Source organism: Cydia strobilella, chromosome 17, assembly GCF_947568885.1.
Source record: "Cydia strobilella chromosome 17, ilCydStro3.1, whole genome shotgun sequence".
Taxonomy (NCBI): Eukaryota; Metazoa; Arthropoda; class Insecta; order Lepidoptera; family Tortricidae; genus Cydia; species Cydia strobilella.
Genome location: NC_086057.1, coordinates 10,964,825 through 10,983,802, shown reverse-complemented (window position 1 = coordinate 10,983,802; position 18,978 = coordinate 10,964,825). Strand labels below are relative to the sequence as shown.

General features: G+C 39.1%; 1 protein-coding gene across 1 annotated transcript in view; it reads left to right on the top strand.

Annotated features, from left to right (window-relative positions):
• The window catches only part of LOC134748707 (sodium channel protein para-like), an 83,915-nt gene that overhangs the window by 41,653 nt on the left and 23,284 nt on the right, over positions 1-18,978 (top strand). Inside the window, 10 exon segments of the mRNA XM_063683477.1 lie at positions 63-95; positions 2,799-2,954; positions 5,390-5,595; positions 6,375-6,503; positions 6,800-6,891; positions 8,275-8,487; positions 11,673-11,733; positions 12,852-12,996; positions 14,169-14,333; positions 16,690-16,992. Of these exon segments, the coding sequence (XP_063539547.1) occupies positions 63-95; positions 2,799-2,954; positions 5,390-5,595; positions 6,375-6,503; positions 6,800-6,891; positions 8,275-8,487; positions 11,673-11,733; positions 12,852-12,996; positions 14,169-14,333; positions 16,690-16,992 (1,503 nt within the window).

Sequence of the window (18,978 nt, the reverse complement as noted above, 5' to 3'; positions counted from 1 at the left end):
ATCCTTTCTGGAACCGTCAGCAACGCGACGAACCGCTCTGACATTTTTTTAAATCATTACAGAACGATTTGGGCCGGACGAAAAAGAAAAAAGAAGTAAGATTTGCCTCCTGCTTGCCCCTTTTACCTTTTTACAGCTCCTTTTAGAGACATGATATTTACAAGTTATCGCATCAACTTCAAAATTCATTGCAGAAGCAAACACTGCTAGTTCCATCTGAGATTGGCAGCATGTTACTATGGTTTTTTAAGCGATAACTTGTGTCCATTCTGTTTTAACTGCATTTACTCGTAAAGTATTTTCTGAACACATTAATTGCTTCTCAGCCAGTATTCGGAAAAAGAATCCTAGAGCGTTGCCAATGTCCTGGTTAACAGCTATTCTAGTTAGTTATTATAAGCTTGTCATATTTAGTTGCATTGTTACGGTGTAAATGCATTTCAACAGCGAGCGTCTTCACGACCCAATAGATAAAGCTAGAAATCTTGAAAAATAAATCAACATCAGATAAATTTGCTTCCAAAACCATCCTTTTGTGAAATCCAATGTCTAAACTAGATGCTAGAGGAGCCTTTAGCTAACGCTAGTCCATTGTTATTATTAATTAAGTTAGAACTAGACCCCTGTGTATAAAAGAAACTTAGTCAATTATTCGGCATCGGCAAAAAAAGTTTATTATAGTGGATAGGTGCGAAAAAAGAAGACGTAGCAACGTTCAGAGCGCTAGCAAAACACACGAGCACGAATTCACCTAGTCAAGCATTGCACTGGACTCATCTCGCCACATCATCATTGACTGCTGTCATTTAGGCCTAGCATGGTGACGTCACCTAGCTAGCGATTAGTGCATTCCAATATAACTTAGTAACGATTTATTTGTGAAACTTTGAAACATGAACGAGTTTAGTTGGTAATGATCATTGTAAAGTCTGGCTTCCTGAGCATCCTGCTATTTCGGAACCGAGTTCGAATCGTCAACATGCAGTTGTAATCTTTTTTGCAACGGCATAAGTAAATTAATGTTAAACATTCGGATAGGTGACTTAATAGAGGGGTATTAGGACCATATGGTACGCTTTTAGATCAGCCGGACACGCATCATGGCCACACGACAGCAGCACTATAGGTACAGAATATTAAACTTGCTTCCAATGCTCTCATGAAACAGTAACAACACTAGTTGACTCCAACAGTATTGTTACACTTGCCTTATGAATTTGCTCATGTTTGTGGTTTTCTTTTAAATAGTTAAGCTTATGGTTGTAAGCTAGCTTGTATAAAATAACAAATAATTTTTTGATGCGTTTAATGGAACGAGTGTAAGTAATATTTTTTTTGGAATGTAAAGCGCCCTCCAGACCATGTGCGTGAATCGCGTCGCAACTTCGCGGATAGAACATATCGCGACGTTAACGTATGACTCCACACTCACAAACTTCACGGCGATTTCGCAGTTTGGTTCACGCCAAGATGGCGGGAAAGCATCAGCTGATCGAGTTTAACTGTCATTTATCTACGGCATCATACGTGATGTAGCTATTTTTCCATTTTGTTTTGTTGTTAAACCGTAAATTATAGCCGCTTTATATAATATAATTTATGTTAATATTGCCACAGATGAGCCAAAATAGTGTGTAATGTAAAGTGGAGTAAATAATGGTAATGTAGTGTGGAGTCTTGCCAGTCTTGTCTTGCTTCGCGCCTCCTTTGACGCGGGCCGATAAACCGACAAAAAACGGGGAAACAATCTGCGAAATCGACGCCACACTTTCGTTCGGGGCTTCGCGCCGTGATTCGCGCATGAATGTGAAGGTTAAAAAATGAGTAGGAAACATGAGCATGAATACGGGGCATAAATAAATAAATATGAATATGAATATGAATACCTGTCTAACCTATCATATTTAATTATATGATGTTTTTTAAAGTAGCTTTCAGTGGACGGATAAAGATACATATAACCATTTTTTATAAAATATTACTAAATATATCCGTAACGTATATTTCTTGACGTCGCTGATATAAGTGTAAATACTTAGTTAAAGTAATTAATGTACAGTAAAGTACACTTACTTATAATACCTATCACAACAACAACAATACTATTAGTCCTATTTGACTAATCCTACGAAAATTTAAAACAAGTGACAACCTTCTCTTACCCTTGTATGTACTTTGGTCGACGCCACATACATATTAGATTGCCGCCATATCTGATGTCTCTGTACTAACATATGATAACCCTAAGTGCGTGTACGAGTATGTCCTTTGTTATATCTAAAGTTGCCATGATTTCCTAATGAGACTATGTACCTCTACTATCCACAATGAAGTAGTTTCATTGTAAGTTTTAATAGGAAATAGTGTAAACTCTGTAGCAAGCACAGCACGGCCCTTAAGTATGGCAAGTATACCATTGCCGCTGCGCTAAAACTGAGCTTTAACTGGGGACCTCACCAAGTGCCACTCATCATAGAAAACGCCAATCACAAAAGTAATGTATGAAATGATACCTACCGTGATTTTTCGTCTGGTCTATCATCCCGATTTTTACTTTTCGATTGACGATAAACCTTTGTCATCTTGGCTACGGTTCCTGGTGTTTCAATATCTAAGGGTCGGTTGCACCAAACCGTTTGTCATCGTTAAAGAGTTCGCTAAATTTTATTGTGCCTATGGAAAGTTTCATAGTAAACCGCCGCTGCGCGCCGGGTGACGTTGATCAGTCTGTCAAGTGCGGATGGTGCAACTGACACTAAGTATATGTTCGATAGTTAACAGTGTGTTGTGCGATGTAGGTACGGTACGATGACGAGGACGAGGACGAGGGCCCGCAGCCGGACGCGACGCTGGAGCAGGGAGTGCCGCTGCCCGTGCGCATGCAGGGCTCCTTCCCGATCGAGCTCGCCTCCACGCCCCTCGAGGACATCGACCCTTTCTATCACAATCAAACAGTGAGTACACAAATACTATTACTATTTTAATAATCACAATAATTTTTCATTAAACATAAAATGCGCAGAACAAGTCGTAATGTAGACCGACTACAATATTCGGATTAAACCGGTTCAAAAAATCTATACGTGACATAAAATCGTACATAATTTTATTATTAACTTGTACGGTTCGACGTCATCCTTAAAACATTAATACAAATGGTGTTGACATTTAGATTTATATCTTGTTTATAAAAATGACTGTAGATATATTTAATCCAATGTTTTAAGACTCGCGTCAAGCGTCAATTAATTTTTAGGGTTCAGTTCCCAAAGGATAAAAACGGGACCCTATTACTAAGACTCCACTGTCCGTCTGTCTGTCTATCGGTCTGTCTGTTCGTCTGTCTGTCACCAGACTTTATCTCATGACCCGTGATAGCTAGACAGTTGAAATTTTCACAGATGATGTATTTCTGTTGCCGCTATAACAACAAATACTAAAAACATGTTTTTTTTGCGTAATGGTACGGAACCCGTAGTCTGACTCGCACTTGGCCGGTTTTTTTTTAAATTATCAATCCAGTTTTGATAATTTCAGGTTAGATACATACTTGTATTTTGTTATACATTTGTTATCGGTTGCTAGTATAAAATATTACAAGGATTATGCACTAGACAAGGTATAAACAGGAGAATTTCATTACGTTGCTGCAACGCTTGTGCTGCAGCGTTAGGTCATTGCCCTGAGGCGAGTGGCCCTCAATAATAAAACACTTTGCTCAACAAAAATACTAAGAAGAGCACATAAAATACATCGTTACAGCATACTTATACATTACTTAATATAGCGATATGCTACAAAGTTTATTCCTGATACGGAATCGATCGGTGTATATTCAATTTATAGTACCAAAGTTGGGTCGTTGCACTGCAGGTGGTGCAATTATGTAGTTATATAATTACACTAGGTACTATACTTAGTAAGTTAACTACTAAGTACTTTACATTTATAAACACTACTAGGTTAACTATGACTATCGTTTTACATTATCCGATATCGCTACGAGTATTAAGAAAACGCTTGATGTAGATGGGGTTTAGTGGCAGTGACCTTTGCCTCAGAATAATGGATCGTGGAAGCTACCTACTATAAGAGCGTTTTCACATTGTCGGATTCGATATCGGATGTAGGATCCTACAACCGCGTAGGTAGTCAGGCCGCGGGGGCGCAGGCGCCGGCTTTAGCGGTCACGCACAGTACAACAAACATTATGCGGTGTACTCCCTTTTTGGCGAAATTTATTTCGCCGAATTTCACTTGGCAACCAACTTTTCGCCAAAATTTCATTTGACAAACCAATCGTTGGCATAACCTTACTTCGCAATGCAAATGAAAATGACGTACTAGGTTGGGTTAGGTTAGGTTGGATTATGTAAAGTTGCGAAATGAAATTCGGCCAAATGAAACTTTGGCGAAAAGTTGGTTGCCAAGTGAAATTCTGCAATACAATTTTCGGCGAAAAGTAGGTAAACCGCGTAATTTTGGCCATGTCCGGGCCCCCCGTTAGCTGTCTGACCGATAATATTTGTTTGTGTGCGTATGTGTAAGCCACGGTGTATGCATAATGTGGTTTACCTACTTTTCGCCGAAAATTGTATTGCAGAATTTCACTTGGCAACCAACTTTTCGCCAAAGTTTCATTTGGCCGAATTTCATTGATGAGATAAACAGCTGCAGGAGGATGCCATGTGGCATCAAGTCCGCTTTTTTTGCGTTATGTTGCGTGCGGTGTTTAGTAATAATGATTTATTATATTATGAAAAAATAAAAACAGTAAAACACATGTCTTGCATTTTACTTCCATCCGACATCCGATATCGGATCGGGCAATGTGAAAACGCTCTAATTTTTAGGGAGTATAATACAGACAGGGAGGGAGACAGCAGTTAATAATACTAGAGGACCCCAGTAGCTTAGTTTGATTTAAGGAAAAATCTTGCCAAGCGTCAATTGAGACAACAGTGCAATACGTCCCGGAGCCTGATTCTGATATTAATTTTTACACCAGAAATATGACTGTTAACAGCGGGTAAGTCAAATCCAAAACAGTTTCAAAACAAGAATTTAAAATCAAAATCGGGCTCTCATACTAAATGTACGCCACTAATAACATTGATTGTGGTAAAATAATTACCGTAAAAATCATATTTATAGACCATTTACCTATTGGTAACAGACCTAAAATAGTTGAAATAACTCCAATCCGGATATGGTAGAAGACATATTAATGTCAGCTTCGCAAATATTATTTAATTCAAATTCAAATTCAAATTCAAATAATTTATTTCAGAATAAAAATTCCATATACAATTACATTTACATTTAAAATAAAATGAAATAACTAATCCTAAATTAAAACTAAATAATGCATGTAATTCCTTTGTTTCAGACCTTCGTAGTCATAAGCAGGGGTAAAGATATCTTCAGGTTTTCTGCCACCAACGCCTTATGGATACTGGATCCGTTCAACCCTATAAGAAGAGTGGCGATATACATTCTAGTGCACCCTTTGTTCTCCTTGTTTATTATTACTACTATCTTAGTAAACTGCATTCTTATGATAATGCCTACAACGCCTACCGTCGAAAGTACTGAGTGAGTATACCTTCTCTACTATCATATTTTTTCTATCCAACTAGTTTACCTATACCGACCATCCAGGGTTATATGTTTTTGACAGTCTTTGATACATAATCGGACTTAATTCATATTATTAGGTTTAACATTAGAGATTATAATTAGTAGTTTGCACGCTAGTTTCAAAATTGATAGATTTATAATCAGCTAGTAACCGAATTAATTTATTAGATTATCGGAAGTAACATGTATTAGATATTGTACTTATACATAGTACTTATGCGTTATTGGTATATATAAATTATATATGTTACGAGACCTTACTTGATATGATTGAGTTACATAGATAGTTTTAGATGTTTACACTATGGGATAGTTCTCAAATTACGTATTATTACATAGCAAAAACAGACCTTATCAATAATATTTTTCCTTAATTATAACACAATTACATATAACGACTAAGTAACTTTTTCTGGTTGGATTCATGAAAAATACCATTTTTAAATATTTTTTCTACTAATGCTTGCTCCCTACGAGTAATATTTTGTATGTTTTTTACATTCATAAAACTGTACATACCTACTTGACACATCCTTCGTTTACACTTACCTACATAGATACTATTTAACTGAGCATATTTATCGTACTTAGAAAACTGTTTTGCGACTCACTCCCTTCATTTCAACAAGTTCAAATACAGAACTTCCATTAGTGTCGCCTAAGCTTAATGATATTCTGAATTACAATATCTGTTCTGTTGAGCGACATTCCACAGTGGAGGTGAATTTTTACAGAGTTATCTTTACCGGAATCTACACGTTTGAATCGGCGGTGAAAGTAATGGCCAGGGGTTTCATTCTGCAGCCATTCACATACCTTAGAGATGCATGGAATTGGCTTGACTTCGTAGTTATAGCTTTAGCGTGAGTAGTAGACAATTTATTCAATTACGTAGCATACGGTTACTTAAAACAGTTTGAAAGTAGATTTATCTCATTTCTTTAAAGTCTCGTTAAATTATAGTTCTTTAGATGACTGTTTACCTACTTTTTGTAATTGTTATTGAAATACATTGAATAGTTCTTATCTAGTAAGATATTAAGGTTCTTTATTTTTGTACAGGATTAAAGTCTAGTTTACGTGAAGTAAGAATAGATGAAATTTATAGTGGTAGTAGTGTTAATAATGTAGATGTTGTTGTTGCGGGTATTGTTTGCAGTTATGTGACGATGGGGATAGATCTCGGCAACCTGGCCGCTCTCAGAACGTTCAGGGTACTGCGAGCGTTGAAGACTGTGGCCATCGTGCCGGGTAATTCCATTTATAACTACCTATCTACCTACTATTAGCGTAAATAGTCTGGCTAAAATGGGATCGTTGACATATCAAGACTAAGTGTGAAAGTTTAATTGTATTATTTAAAAAATAACACCATTGTGTTTATGTTTATATTTCATTAAAATGAGATATGAATTCAAATTACATTGAAATGAGTTCGCTTATGTATTATTATTCTAAAATCTTTAGGAAAAAATTCGACGTAAAGTTTATGATCTTCAATTTTTATAATAGACGGATGATACTTAATTTTTATCGAAATCAAAATAATCGCCAATAATAGATTTTGGTGACCTGACCTTGAATATTATTATTATTAAAAGTTATTTATTTAGATAACCAGGATCCACATATTGTTAGTTACATATTTTGTTTTACTTATAACTTATAACTAATAACATAACACGCAGATATTTTATAAGATTTTATAACACGTCTGAAGTAACTTTTAGAACACTAAAACTAACTTGTATACGAGTTTTCAGGGGCCCTATTCGAGATGCACAACTGTCAGTTTCGGCTTCAACATCAGTTCAACAGTGGAATGAATCATTTGTTCATCAACTGTGGAAAGTATCATTTGGTTGTACACCAAAACTCATTCATTGAAAAAATTATGCAACAAAAATCAACTTTGTTTTCTTACTACTATACGGTTTAAAATGGCTCTGAACTCTGCGTGGTTCGGTTTGGTTTCGTTGTCACCTAACTGTGGATTGCTAATGTCAAATTTACCTATTTGACAACACACGATTTCTTCCATTCAACTGAAGTTCAACACGAAACATCACTTAACGCATGTCGAATACCGCTCCAGGTTATCTCCCATTTTGAGATTAAATGTATGAGGTGCATAACTTATCTAAAACACTATCGTTGAAAAGGATTTTTTATTAATACCTATTTACCTACATAGGTAACCATGTGTCATTTTGTGTAAGTTTATTTATACATTTATGGAAATATATATAATACCTCAGTAAGACGCACCTCATACGAATAATTATCTTAAACAAACGAATATAATTCAGTTAGTTTTGGATCACAGGTGGATGGTTTTTTTTTACGGTACCTCTTATTCCTATATAGTTACCTAAATACTAGTAATATACGCAGGTTGCGGTTTTAGGCATGCTGGAAAAAGGATATATATACGCTCTACGTGGGTTTTAAAGTTACTGCTAAAACAAGGACGCGTACTTGTCGTTACTTCATACAATCTCACTTTAGCCATACTTTTTGTAGTAAAATACCTTAGTAAATAGCCGTCTAAATGTTTAGAAGTATATAGTTTTAGTTTCAGTTAATTATAATGAATAATTGGTTTAAACATTACTACATGGAAGTATCTGGCAGGTTTGAAAACCATCGTGGGTGCCGTGATAGAGTCGGTGAAGAATCTCCGGGACGTGATCATCCTGACGATGTTCTCGCTGTCGGTGTTCGCGCTGATGGGGCTGCAAATCTACATGGGGGTGCTGACGCAGAAGTGCGTCAAGGTGTTCCCCGAGGACGGCTCGTGGGGCAACCTCACCGATGACAACTGGGAGAGGTTTTGCCAGAACGAAAGTAAGAATCATCTTGACGAAAAAAAATTTAACTAGCCCCAGACGTCAAAACTGCCAAGACGAATGCATTTTTTTTACAAAGGTTCAAATTAGGACGGAAAGGGAGACCTTTTTATAGGCGTTTTAACGGCTAGAGAACGTAATTCGTTGCTTTTGTCGACATTAAACTGCAATCTACTTATAATTATTCTAATGTATAAAGAACACGAGTACAGTTAAGGTATTAAGCACCGACACGGATAAAGTACCTTATTGCTCATACATTTTTTTTTTTTTTTTTTTATTACAAAAAGGCAAGCACTTGACCGCAATCTCACCTGATGGTAAGTGCCGATGCAGTCTAGGATGGATCATGCTTACCTAAAAGATGTCTATTCACTCTTGATTTAAAAAGATCCAAGTTATAGTGGACTGGGAATATATTTGCAGGAAGTGAATTCCACTCCTTAGCCGTTCTTATGATAAAGCTGGATGCATAGCGCTTAGTACGAATCAGTGGCAGAGTAACGACGTAAGGGTGAAACGCAAGTCCGCGTCTAGTCCCACGGTGACAGAATGGAGATGGGGGGATTAAATTATGTAATCCCATCGCACACTCCCCGAAATGTATCCTGTAGAACACCGATAAACAAGCTACCTTTCTACGGTGTTCAAGGCTCTGCAGTCTAGCCTCTACTAATCCCGCATCTCCAATAAGCTTCCTAGCGCGTTTGTCTATGGAATCTAAGGCGGCTAACTGATATTTGGCGGACCCATCCCAAAGGTGGCTGCAGTACTCCATACACGACCGGACTTGAGCTACGTAAAGCTGAAGAAGCTGCCCCGGTGTGAAGTACCGCTTCACCTTAGAGAGGACGCCCAATCGTCTAGCTGCATATTTGGCCAGAGATTCAATATACGCCCCAAAGCTCAGGTTAGACGAGATACTCGTGCCAAGTAGCTGAAGATGGTTGGATATCGGTACGGATACATCCCGGAAAGTAGGAGTCAGGCCGAAAGGACTCCGTTTCGCAGAGAACAGACACGCCTGCGTTTTGGTTGCGTTGAATTTGACCAGGTTAGCGTCGCCCCAATCGGACACTGTCTTAAGTGTCAAATTCAGACGGTCCACCATAGCTTGTCGACAAGATTGGACCTCATCTTTTTTGGCCCGAGCATTGGAGAGGTATCTGTCCACGACAGTGCTATCATCGGCATATCCAAAAGTATCTGGGACTAGCATGTCGTTGATATGTAGCAGAAATAAGGTCGCGGACAGAACAGAGCCCTGAGGAACGCCGGCGTTAATAGTCCATTGGTCAGATGTGTAGCCATCTAACACCACCCGAATGGAACGTTCGCTCAGGAAATTCTCAATCCAGTTGCACAGGCCAACTGGAATCCCATATGCTGGTAGCTTGCTCACCAAACTTACGTGCCAGACCCGGTCGAATGCTTTAGAGACATCGAGAGATACCGCAAGGGCTTCACCGTGCCTCTCAATTGCCTCGCTCCAAAGATGAGTAGCATGCACCAGAAGATCTCCAGTCGAACGACCCCCGCGGAAGCCGTACTGGGAGTCGCTGAGTAAATCGTTATCCTCTAGGTATGATAGGAGCCGCTTGTTCAGTACACGCTCCATAATCTTGCAGAGTATGGAAGTGACTGAGATTGGACGGTAATTAGCTGGGTCTGAACGACTGCCTTTTTTGGGCACAGGTTGCACGTTTGCAAGCTTCCAACACGAAGGTACTACGCCAGTTTCGAGCGACAGGCGGTACAGGCGTGTTAATATTGGGGACAACTCGGCTGCACAGTTTCGCAAGACAATAGCAGGGATTCCGTCGGGACCGCTGGCTTTATGCACGTCTAACGTTCGCAGTATTTTAAGGACTTCCTTTTGATGTATACGAACATCACTCATACGGCTATTCTTTTGAGGAAGCACGGGTGGAAGTTTGCCGGCTGAGTCAAGACGTGAATTTTCAGCAAAAAGAGAAGCGAACAGGTCAGCCTTTTCTTTAGCTGTATGTGCCAGCGTTCCGTCAGGTTTGACCAGGGGTGGCAGTGACGGGCGGCAGAAGTTCCCTTCGACCGCTTTTGCTAGGGACCAGAACGCTTTACTTCCCGGAGGATACGAGGCTAGTTTGGTCCCAATACGACGGACGTGGTCGAACCTGGCCTTGCGAAACTGCTTCTTACTGGACTTGGCGGCTTTATTGAACTTCTTCTTCAGGTCACGTGTGTTCGGAGCCCTGCGTGTACGAGCATCAGCCCATTCTCGGTAAGCCGACCGCTTAAGCGCCTCAGCTCGATCACAGTCGGCATTGTACCACGGGCGAGCTTTGTAGCCGGTCGAAACTACAGAGTAGGGAATAAAATATTCCATACCCTGACGAATGACGTCGGCTACTTCGGTAGCGCAGGCCGACGAATCATTTGAAGAGAAGCAGGTGGCGCGCCAAGGATACGATGCAAAGAAATGCCGCATCTCATCCCAGTCTGCTAACTTGTATCGCCACACCCGTCTTTCACCGCTGGGGCCCTGATCGGGTGGGGAATAAACGGATACAGCTTTTACTAGACAGTGGTCGGAAGTTCCTAGAGGAGCATCTACCACTACAGAGTATTGGTCTGGGTTGGTGGTTAGCAGAAGGTCCAAACAATTGGCTGTGTGAGACTCAACATCAGGTACCCTAGTGGCACAGGTAACAAGCTGTGAGAGGTCTAGTAAAAGTGCAAATTTATGAGCCTCTCGTCCTGCGTGGTCAGTCATTTGGTACGGGAACGGGTACGGGTACATTAAGGTAGTGTGTACATATTTTTGGCAGTTTGTCCGTGTCGATATTTAATACCTTGACTGTACCTACTTACTACTGTTGCGGAATATTGGATAAAGTGTGTTACGTACGCTCTTTAGGCACTTTGGACAGTTTGGACGAATCCTGTGTTGTGGATTTAAGTAGTTTCGGTCATTTAATTAATTAAGTTAATGTGTAGAGAATAATTAACTTGCCTTTAAATGTAAGTCAAGACTAAATCGTTTTTAACGTCACTAGTCGGTTTGTTTGTCGGTTGTCGATAAGGGCGATTTCTAATTACATTTTTATGCCAGTAGCGCCTTATTACCAGCCGACAAAAAGTTACCTTTTGATGGTAAACGGCCTAATACCGCTGTACTTAAATATTATTCCAATTTGTTTACAGCAAATTGGTACGCAGGCGAGAACGGGGACTATCCGCTGTGCGGGAATTCTTCGGGAGCTGGGTAAATTTGACTTGATTTTTACCTAATGTAAAACAAATGTGTATACTTACTGTTTATTTCCTAGGGGGTAACTGCACAAAAGATCCCTATGGGTCGAAGTGTATCCGTAAGGGCCCCCGAAATTATAAGATAAGGTAAGGTATACTGTTTATAATTTTAAATGGTTGTTTACTGGTAATGGATTAGGCAAAATAGGGTTTCTCTTGTTTGTGACTTTGAAATAGGGGATATTACTGCAATGTTCTGCCACCAGAGTGCAGGACTCGCCTGTTTAGTAAACCATAGAGTACACGTTTAACAAACAAAACAGTAGACGTTTAACAAACAAAATAAGTTCAGAGTCAGTGTGATTGTGAACTTAACTAGTTGTTGCTGTTTTACAGTTTGTCAAAGCAAGTATTTGGCAAAGTGAATATTTAAAGAAATGTTCTACCCGTGGGGAATCTATACATATGTTAACGGAAATGTATGTAATCCGTCATTGTATACAATTCCTACAGATGTAGTGCAGTAAATGTATATCATTCCTAAAATCGCTCGTAAATGTTTGTAATAAATTATATTAGACACATTTCCTAGGAAATCTATACATTTTCTGAATAGCAATCGAACATTTATTAAATTTATGATTTCTGGCAACAATTCGTTTTCGTGGGGGTAAAACTACGAAATATTGTTAAAAAATAGGTCTCGACGTGGCGCAGAGCAGAACAGACACAAGTCTGCGTCACACGTGCCTGCGCCACAGCGTTCATAGCTATAGGACGCTTCATACATTACTTTACTTCAACTGCGTCGCCTGCGTCTTAGCCTAATGCGCGTGCGATAGAGATAGGAAATACCGACGGCCTGATTCGAACTTTAAGATACGTTAAAAATTTGCTAAAGATACGATATGCGATATACGATAAAGATACGGTACGGATGATGAATGAGATATTTTGTGATATGGATCGGATATGTCAGTGTCAAATGTGACGTTTCTTCAAACAAAAACGTTCACGTTTTGACACTGACATATCCAATCCATATCCTATCATCCTATCTTTAGCAAATGTTTGACGTATCTTAAAGTTCGTACCAGGCCGATAGTTTTTAAGCGTGATATGTTGTACCAGTCAATGTGAGCCGGGCTACATCTGCCTGCAAGGCTATGGGCCGAACCCCAACTACGGGTACACCAGCTTCGACACCTTCGGCTGGGCCTTCCTCTCCGCCTTCCGCCTCATGACGCAGGACTACTGGGAGAACCTCTACCAACTGGTGAGTAATGCCTGCAAGTCTACGAACCTTAACACATTGAGTGCCGGGAACCCGCTCGGCGGGTTGTCTGTTCGTAGTACCATGCCTACACAAAGCGGGAAAACGCTGGGATAAACTACGAGCGTAGCGCTACGAAAACGATAGCACTGAATGTGTTAATGATTACGGCTACCGGCGCGATTCGGGAAATGAATTAGAGATTCACTAGATATGAAATAGTAAAGATGTGACGTCCCACGGGCAATGGTACCTTATGCGGTTGGCGCTTACGCTATTATTAACGCCGCTACAATTAATATTGGATAAATATTGGATTAGAATAATGTACCTTTTGCCGTGGAACGTCACATATCTTTACTATTTCATATCTAGTGAATCTCTAATTCATTTCCCGAATCTCTCCGTATGTATACATTTGAAATCACGTTGACATGATATGTTTAGTTTTATTGCAACATAATTATCATAAACTTATAAAAACTGTAACTTGACGTCAAAAAACACATTTCCTTCGTAAAAAACAACGTAAAAAAGATGAAATTATATCGGTATATAAGCGTGCTACGAGTGCTACGCCGTAATCCGTAGATCTTTTTTCAAGCTACGCAGCGAAAACTGTTGGAGCCGCATTCCAACTTTCAAAATCTCAACTCACGTTCACTACCAGTGACCCGCTAGGCGAGTTTTCTGTTCGTAGGCGCTTTCGCTACATACGGGTTTTTCCGTGTTACTGTTATCGGCCACGCTCGTAGAGCGTAGCTCGCGCTGGCACTGAATGTAAATATTGTGTTAATTTGCACCTCGTATCAGTCATCGTATCACATTGGATTTTAGTCGTGACATAGAAATGTTACTGTTTCACATCCATTTGAATTTGTTGCGCGAGAATACAGTATGCAGTGGGGTTGGCAACTGTCAAAGTTTTACCTGTCTGTAGTTTTGTTCTATGAGATTTGGCTAAAAACGCTAATGGATGCTAATCCAGGCCATAACATTTAAATAAAAAAGAATTTGACACAATTCTAGGGACCTATGCTGGCGCCATCTGTAAAATACTTATACTGACAATAAAATGTCCTAGAACAGAAAAGTGGCACTTTAATCCCTCATAGCAGGAAAGAAAAAAAAATCCGAATAGGTGATGTGAAAAATAAAATTCCATATACTTTCAGGTGCTAAGGTCAGCGGGGTCGTGGCACGTGCTTTTCTTCGTGGTGATCATCTTCCTGGGCTCCTTCTATCTCGTCAACTTGATCTTGGCCATCGTCGCCATGTCCTACGACGAGCTGCAGAAGAAGGCCGAGGAGGAGGAGCAGGCCGAAGAGGAGGCGCTCAGGGTGAGTTGGCTCATGAGTTTTAGGGTTATTTATTCTTTTGTTGTCGTGTTTTCATTTTTATCAGATTTTAATAAAATTTGGTGGATAGATAAGAGTTCCCTATTCTGTATAAAATAAGCGCAATTTCACAGTATGTCCTACAAAATCTTGCACTCAGTTACGAAAACGTGGAAGAATGAGGAGTTTTTCAAACCTACCAATTTTTGTCAAAATTTGACAAAAAAATATAAATGGGGCCCTTTATTTGTATTTTGTATAGTGCGACATAAAATAAATTAAATAAAATGGAACAAAAAAAAACCATACGAAATTGTTGTCATGTTTAAGCATTTTACGTCAAAAATGAGACAGTTACGTCGGAAGTGGCGCCCTCAATAATTTTCTACTATTTCTTGTCGGGCTATAATGAAGTTTATTCATGAAAAAAGATTTTAACTTTCGACTTCCTTTCGAGTTTAAACTGACAACCTTTGTTGTTCTGAATGTGTAAATTTTGCTTAACCTTACTGCCGGTATTCGAATACTAACTACCAAAGATAGATATAACTCCGTAATAGATGTCTAGTAGTAGATACAGTCTAAGGAAAAAACGTGCCTCGAAAATCAAGAAAATTTGATTCTCGTTCAGAGGGCGCTACTAGTTTTGGCCTACAGTCGTATAGATGGCGTTGACGGTTTCGTTTGTTATTTAACAATTTTAACGCATATCAGTGAAAGAACATGGGTCAAAATCATAAAAATAATTAATGCAAATAAAAAAAATCATTTATCTATATTTAAATACATTCTATCGTATTTTTATAAATCTTCATTTTTAGTTTTAAAGTGTGTCGACAGATGGCAGTGAATTTACTGGGGTTACAAAATTTACTATGACAGTACCGCTCTAGTATAAGTTACTCTATGCTAACTACTTAACTTTAAAGTATAATATACTTAACTTATATTAACTTATAAGTAATAATTGTCTTTGAATTTTTAAACGACATTTTTTTTTTTCAGTTTTCTATTAAAAAATATACGTCATAGAAATGACATTGTGTTACGTTGCCAGTATACGATATCAGGTTCTGAGGCTCTAGTAAAACGGGGTACAAGTGTAATGTAGAACTTATACCCTTTTTCACCTGCGCTGCGCGAGCCTTCACTTTTCACTAGTGCCACGGATGTACGCACTCAGCGCATGGTCACAATAATAATTATGGATACCGTTGGATCCTGAGGGGCTACCACGAAAACCGAAATGAGCAAATTGCGGGGATCTTTCTCTTTTACTCCAATGCAGGCGTAATTAAAGTGACAGAGAAAAATGCGCGCAATTTGCGAACTTCGTTTTTCGCGGTTAAAGCCCTGGTCACAATGGCAGTTATTGTTTCAATGTTCAGTTGACTACATTAAAAACGTAATTGTTCAAAAACTTCAAACATTGTTTTTATAATAAGGCACACATTTTTACTGCACATGTTATGGGTGGCAGAAATCTAAATTCATTACGAACCCCTTAGAGGCCTTAGAATTCTTAGATACCTATATGGTTTTACACCGTAACATGAATTTTAATAGCTCAAAAATTAATTTTTCACCGATTATACTTATGTTTGTTACAGCATGTACCTATATATAGGACATGATAAATACATTAGAGTTACTTAGGTTGTATTATACTTTCATGACTTACGACGCGATTCGGGAAATAAATTAGAGATTCACTAGATATGAAATAGTAAAGATATGTGACGTCCCACGGGTAAAGGTACCTTATGGCGGTTGAAGCTTGCGCTACTATTAACGCCGTTCCAATTAATATTGGATGGCGCTTACGTGACGTAAGCGCCAGCCGCCATAAGGTACTTTTTGCCGTGAAATGTCACATATTTTTACTATTTCACATCTAGTGAATCTAATTCATTTCTCGAATCGCGCCGTTTGACTCTAGTTTATATATCTCTACAATTGTCATCATAATCTACTATTTATAATTAACCATTAAATCCTGACTATCAAAAGCATCAAACATTAAGATATGTATCACACATCAGGCTCAATACCATCGATGTCCGTATCGGTATCTCGGGTATGCGGATGACGATGAACCGGAGAAGGGAGTCATGAGCACGCCGAGTATACTAGTCACACATGTGGACGACGACACAGACCACGACCTGCTAGATGGCCATCTGAACACTGAGGTCTTTGAGTCGCTGTCAGCCTTTTTGACTGATTGTAAAATTTTGATGTTGTGACCCGTAACTTTATTAACGTTTTATCGATGCACTTTCCATGAAGCCTTGTATTATAAGTCGATGTTTTTGATTTTCCGTGTTTTCGGTGTGATATCGTAATTTATATATAATAGGAAGCGGAGGAGAAGGCAAAGGCGCGAGCGGACAGGGCAGAGGCTCGGGAGGCGCACGCGCGCGACGTGGCGGAGGCAGCGGAGGCGGCCGCGTACGCGCAGGCGCACCCCGCCAAGTCTCCCTCCGACTTCTCCTGTCAGTCGTACGAGCTGTTCGTGAACCAGGAGCGCGGCGCGCAGGACGACAACACGCGCGAGCGTATGTCGCTGCGAAGCGACCCCTTCCAGGACTCGGTGAGCACTCAGCCCGCGCACAAGCCCGACTCGCACCACGACGCACGCCGTCACAGGAAGGTCAGCATGGTAAGTATACGCGACCGCTGCGCTGAACGCTAACGCGTGCCTCTCACTACACAGCAAGGACTCTTTAACGCAACATCTAATGAATTTCTTTTAGTTACAGTTACCGACATAGGTACCTAGTCCAACCGCTGATTTACATCTTTATATCAACCATGCTGTGTAATGAAAGGCATGTACTTACCACCTTTACAAATTAGTCTTAACACATTTGGAATACGTTGCGTTAATTACTTAGGTACGTGTTGCTTGCAGGATAATTTTTCAAAATGTTAACTTCAAATATTTTTTGTAAAACTCGGGACCAGTTTGAAAAGGTGGAAAAAACTGATTTCTTTAATTCCAGGTAAAATTAGTTATCGAGCATCCATGTCGCTTCAAATCGCATTCTAAAGTGAACTTTATAAGTATAGTATTCCAGTAGCACAAGCTATTGAAGCGATGTGAGGCACTAATGACTAACTGCGCGTGGAAACTTGGAATCAGTTTTAAGGGTAAAGCCGGTGTTACATCGACCGCGCGAGACAAGTGACGCGTCACCGATGGTCGACTTTGCCAGTGGCCGGCAACTTTAACGTGGCCTGCCCTGCCTCCCACGGCAGCTTGTATTGTTCACTACACTAGCGAATGTCGACACACCACACGCTGGTGGCCAGTTACAGTTTTCGGAGACTCCCATTGCACGCTATCAATGATTCATTAGTACTGGCCAAAAATATACCAAGTTACTTACAAACAAGCAAAACTTTTAACAACAGAACTATTGAGTCATTGACAGGCGACAATTTTCTTTCCCAACTTGAGCTGAAGCATCACACTATAAACTTAAATCTAAGCATAAGGCACAATTATTTCCTCTAAATTTTATCACAAAATCCATCTTTAATCTAACTCTAGCACATACTTTAAGCTCAAGTTGAGAAGTTTTTGTCTGTTATCTGTGTCTATTGCTGAGCTTAACGATACTTTCACTGTCTATTTCTTTGTTACGATTTCCAGTGCCCTGCAAATATACAGATCCCTCTGATTAGTGGTAAATTAGTAACCCTTTGACACTATTCGACAAAAATTAATAATTGATTAGCCTTAACTGAAATGGTTTGTCTGTACTTATCACGTATGTCAAACGATATTAGTGGAACGAATGAAAACCGTAAATAATAATATTTCATTCTACTTAGATCACATCGTAGCGCATTGACATGTAGTATTGAAACTAGATTTCTTATTATGTAGGTACTTATTTACTTAAAATGAGTACATACTTCTGACTTTATATAAAGACATTGATCTCACGAATAAACAAATAGAGATGCATAAGTATTTAGACTTGCCTAGCTTGAAGAACATAGAACCTTATTCAGATCGCTAGGTTTCATGTCAAATTATACTCAGGTATCGTGTCGTGAGGCTCCATCTGCATATTTGCAAACATGATCGTTTTGTTAGTCGCCCACTTTTGTTTACTTGTTTTATTTTTAGATTGTACCTACATCCATCGATCGTGGCAGAGCTACATAGGCCTTGAGGCATGCTATTAGACGTTTTGCTGTGTTGACAATTTTATCATGTCGTCGCCATTAACTAACCCATTTTCACGAAACATCTGTGAAGTAAATACATTTGCTCCTCAATTAGATTTAGATAGTAACATCTGCATTATCTCATACTATTTATGTACATTGTTTGCATAAGTACTTAGGTATTGGCTATGTATTATTTACTGTAAACATGATTCATGATTTTTTTCCTGGATGAAGTATTTTCCTACCTGCATATTATCAAAACGGTTGACTTCATATTAGATATCAATAGCGAAAAGCATGAATTTTACGTTAACGTTTAAAAACACAGTTATTTAGTAGTGCCTACTTATTTATATTTTTCTTAGTAAAAAGTCCCAGTCTCCAATAATATTTCTTTTCATTTCATACAATTTATTAATAACGTAAATAAATCCTAACCAATCTAAATACAGACAAAATTAAT